This window comes from Corapipo altera, unplaced genomic scaffold (genome assembly GCF_003945725.1).
Source record: "Corapipo altera isolate COAL_440 unplaced genomic scaffold, ASM394572v1 61144, whole genome shotgun sequence".
Classification (NCBI taxonomy): Eukaryota; Metazoa; Chordata; class Aves; order Passeriformes; family Pipridae; genus Corapipo; species Corapipo altera.
The window spans coordinates 3983-8250 of NW_020885965.1; the positions used below are offsets into that span (position 1 = coordinate 3983).

At 66.5% G+C, this 4268-nt stretch overlaps 1 protein-coding gene across 1 annotated transcript in view; it reads left to right on the forward strand.

The window, feature by feature from the left end:
- Positions 1-4226, forward strand: part of MAP3K12 (mitogen-activated protein kinase kinase kinase 12) — a gene marked incomplete at its 3' end in the record, with an annotated part of 5630 nt that extends 1404 nt beyond the window's left edge. Inside the window, exons 2-8 of the mRNA XM_027632071.1 lie at positions 35-383; positions 921-1104; positions 1825-2016; positions 2826-2984; positions 3314-3472; positions 3739-3847; positions 4117-4226. Of these exons, the coding sequence (XP_027487872.1) occupies positions 56-383; positions 921-1104; positions 1825-2016; positions 2826-2984; positions 3314-3472; positions 3739-3847; positions 4117-4226 (1241 nt within the window). The remainder of the gene's footprint in view (positions 1-34; positions 384-920; positions 1105-1824; positions 2017-2825; positions 2985-3313; positions 3473-3738; positions 3848-4116) is intronic.
- Positions 4227-4268: the final 42 nt, after the last annotated feature.

The following is a 4268-nucleotide window of genomic DNA, read 5'->3' on the forward strand; positions in this document are numbered from 1 at the left end:
CCCCCCCTGCCCCGCTGACCCCCGTGCCCCGCAGGCGGGCGGGGGTCCCGCCATCATGGCCTGTCTGCACGAGACCCGCACGCCGTCGCCCTCGCTGGCACTGCCCTCGGACGGGACCCCCGAGCAGGAGCTGACGCCCACCCAGTGCGTCCTGCGCGACGTCCTGCCCGCCCCCACCGCCCCCCCCGAGGCCTGGCCGCGCCGGGGGGGTCCCCGGCCCCCCGAGCTGGGCCCCGAGGCCGCGGGGCCGCTGGCGGCCGATGCCGCCCACCTGCGCTGCCAGGCCGGGGGGGGCTTCCTCGAGGGGCTCTTCGGGTGCCTCAAGCCCGTGTGGACCATGATCGGCAAAGCCTACGCGGCCGAGCACAAACACCCGCCCGAGGGTGAGGGGGGAAAGGAGGGCCGGGGGGGCTGGGGGCATGGGGGGTAAGGGGGGAAAGGAGGGGACAAAGGAGGGGGCGAGGGGGTAAAGGAGAGTGTGAGGGGCAAAGGAGGGGGCAAGGGGGTAAAGGAGAGTGGGAGGGGGCAAAGGAGGGGGCAAGGGGGAGGCAAGGGGCTAAAGGAGGGTGTGAGGGGGCAAAGGAGGGGGCAAGGAGGAGGCAAGGGGGTAAAGGAGGGTGTGAGGGGGCGAAGGGGGAGGGAAGGGCACAAGAGGGGAAAAGGAGGGAGGGGAAAAGGGGATAAAGGAGGGTCCAAGGGGGGGCAAAGGAGGGTGCGAGGGGGGCAAGGGGGCAAAAGAGGGGGCAAAGGACGGGGCAGTGGGGCAAAGGAGGGTCCAAAGGTGGGTAAATAGTGTATGAGGGGGGCAAAGGAAGGTGTGAGGGGGAAAGAGGGCAAAGGGGGGTGTTGTGGGTGGCATAGTCGTGGGTGTGAGGGTGCTCTGGGTGCTGTGGGGGTGCCATGGCCGTGGGTGCCCACAGACCCCTGGGAGGTGCCGTTTGAGGAGATCCTGGACCTGCAGTGGGTGGGCAGTGGGGCACAGGGCGCCGTGTTCCTGGGCCGCTTCCATGGCGAGGAGGTGGCCGTGAAGAAGGTGAGGGACCTCAAGGAGACCGACATCAAACACCTGCGCAAGCTCAAGCACCCCAACATCATCACCTTCAAGTGAGCGGGGGGGCCGCTGGTGCCAGTGTGGGGGCACAGGGGCACCCTGGGCATGGGGGCACCGTGGGCACAGGGGCAGCCTGTGCTTGGGGCATGGATGCAGCATGGGGCATGGAACATGGTGTGCAGCATGGAACGTGGTGTGGGGCATGGTCATGCCAGGGTCATGGAGTGTGGATGTGGCATGGGAAAGCCGTGGTGATGGGGAACACCATGAGCGTGACAGAACATGGGCATGGCAAAGGGCATGGAACATGCTAGAACATGTGGGCACAGGGCATGGACATGGAATAGGTATGAGGGGTGAAGGCGTAGACACTCCATGGGCGTGGACACGGCATGGGCCATGGATGTGGTGTGGGCATGGGGAACACCATGGACAGGGCACGGATATGGCATGGACATGGCATAGGCATGGACACAGCATGGGCATGACATGAGCATGGCATGGGCACAGGCATAACAGGGACACAGCCTGGGCATGACCATGGAATGAGCATGGACACGGTATGGACATGGCATGGGCACGGTCACGGACACGCCACGGGTGTGAGGCACTGACATGTCACATGCATGGGGACCCCTGGCATGGCATGGACCGGTGTGGGGGGGACATGGCATGGGCACAGGGCACAGGGCACTGGCATGGGGCCCACTGGTTGGGCGTCCTGGATGAACCAGGGGCCCCCGGCGGGCGCTGAGGTGCTGCTGTGCCCCCAGGGGCGTGTGCACCCAGGCCCCCTGTTACTGCATCATCATGGAGTTCTGCGCCCAGGGGCAGCTCTACGAGGTGCTGCGCGCCGGGCGCAAGGTCACCCCCTCCCTGCTGGTCGACTGGTCCATGGGCATCGCCGGCGGCATGAACTACCTGCACCTGCACAAGATCATCCACCGCGACCTCAAGTCGCCCAAGTGAGCGGGGGGTGGTGGGCTCGGAGCACCCCTGGGTGCCGGGGGGTGCCCCGGGGGTGTGACTGCGATGGGGACGTGCCCGTGGTGGGGACGTGCCCGGGGTGGGTGCATGCCCGTGGCGGTGCCGTGCCCGTGAGGCTGCGTGACAGTGACAGCTGTGTGTCCTTGGTGGTGCCGTGTCTGTGACGGTGCTGTGCCCGTGGTGGTTGCATGTCTATGACTGTTGCATGTCCGTGGCAGTGCCACGCCGTGGTGGTTCCATGCCCGTAGCAGTTGCATGACTGTGGTGGTGCCGTGCTCGTGGCGGTGGCATCCCCACAGCAGGACCACACTCATGGCAGTTGCATGGCCATGGTGGTGTCCCATGGTGGTGCCATGTTGGTGTCCCATGGCAGTGCCATGTCTGTATTGGTGTCCTGTGGCAGTGCCATGCCCATGGTGACGTTGTCCCATGGCGGTGCCATGTTGGTGTTGTTGCATGGCATTGCCTTGTCCACATTGGCGTCCCACGATGGTGCCATGTCCATGTTAGTGTCCCGTGGCAGTGCCATGCCCATGTCGGTGTTACCCCATGGCTGTTCTGTGCCCATGGCAGTGCTGTCCCATGGCAGTGTCACCATGTTGGTGTTGCCCCGTAGCAGTGCCGTGTCGGTGTTGTCCCGTGGCAGTGCCATGCCCATGGCGGTGCCGTCCCGTGGCGGTGCCGCGCCCGTGACCCGATGATGCTCGCAGCAGTTGCATGCCCGCGGCGGTGCCGTGCCCGTGTCATTGGCGTGTCATTGGCGTGGCGCTGAGCGCGTGCCCCCCAGCATGCTCATCACCTACGACGACGTGGTGAAGATCTCGGACTTCGGCACCTCCAAGGAGCTCATCGACAAGAGCACCAAGATGTCCTTTGCCGGCACCGTGGCCTGGATGGCCCCTGAGGTCATCCGCAACGAGCCCGTCTCCGAGAAGGTGGACATCTGGTGAGGACGTGGGGACATCGGGGGAGCTCTGGTGGCACTGGGGACACAGCAACACACGGGGCTTCAGGGGGTGATGAAGGCAACAGGGGGCACTGGAGGCATTGGGGACAACAGGGAGAAGGGACATTGTGGGGACACCGGGGACACTGGAGGGAACCAGGGATGGGGACACTGGGAGTGACACCGCAGGAATGGGGGACGTGGGGAGCCACAGGAGCAGGGGGCAAGGGGGACACCAGGATGGGCAACGGCAGTGGGGGGGACCAGGGGACCGCAGGAGGACACTGGGGGTGCCCCACCATGGGTGACAGGGCTGTGGGTGCCCCCAGGTCCTTTGGGGTGGTGCTGTGGGAGCTGCTGACGGGCGAGATCCCCTACAAGGACGTGGACTCGTCGGCCATAATCTGGGGCGTGGGCAGCAACAGCCTCCACCTCCCCGTGCCCTCCAGCTGCCCCGACGGCTTCAAGGTGCTGCTGCGCCAGTGCTGGTGAGTGCCCGGGGTGCACCCCGGGGGGAGGACACCCTGCCAGGGGCAGCCCACCCTGGGGGCATGCCGTGGGCACCTGTGTCACGGATGAGCCCTGCCATGGGGGACCCCACCGTGGGGCCTGTCATTGGCACCCCAATGTGGGCAGGACAGGGGTGTCCTCTCACCCCGGGGGTGCCCCATGTGCCTTTCTCTGCCCCTGGTCCCCCAAAAGCCTCCTCAGCACCCCCAGCACCCCTCAGAGTCGTGCTACTCCCTTCCTCCAGGAACAGCAAACCCCGGAACCGGCCGTCCTTCCGCCAGATCCTGCTGCACCTCGACATTGCTTCTGCTGACGTCCTCTCCACCCCCCAGGAGACCTACTTCAAATCCCAGGTACCCAGCACCCCGGACTCTGGGACCCCAGGGTTCCAGCACCCACGATCCCAGCCCCCCACAACCCCATGATCCCAGCACCCCAGGATTCCAGGACCTGGCTGCTCAGTGCCTGTGGCAGCTGGTGCCCAGGATGCCCAGTGCCCCGGGTAGCTGGTGCCTGGTGCCCTGGGTGCCCAGTGGCTGTGGTGGCCGGTGCCCTGGGTGTCTGGTGCCCGTGGTGCCCTGGGTGCCCGTTGGCCATGGCAGCCAGTGCCCCTGTGCCACAGGCGGAGTGGCGGGAGGAGGTGAAGCTGCACTTCGAGAAGATCAAGTCGGAGGGGACGTGTCTGCACCGGCTGGAGGAGGAGCTGATCAACCGCCGGCGCGAGGAGCTCCGGTGGGGCCCTGCCCAGGGGCACTGGGGGCACTGGGGGGGGGG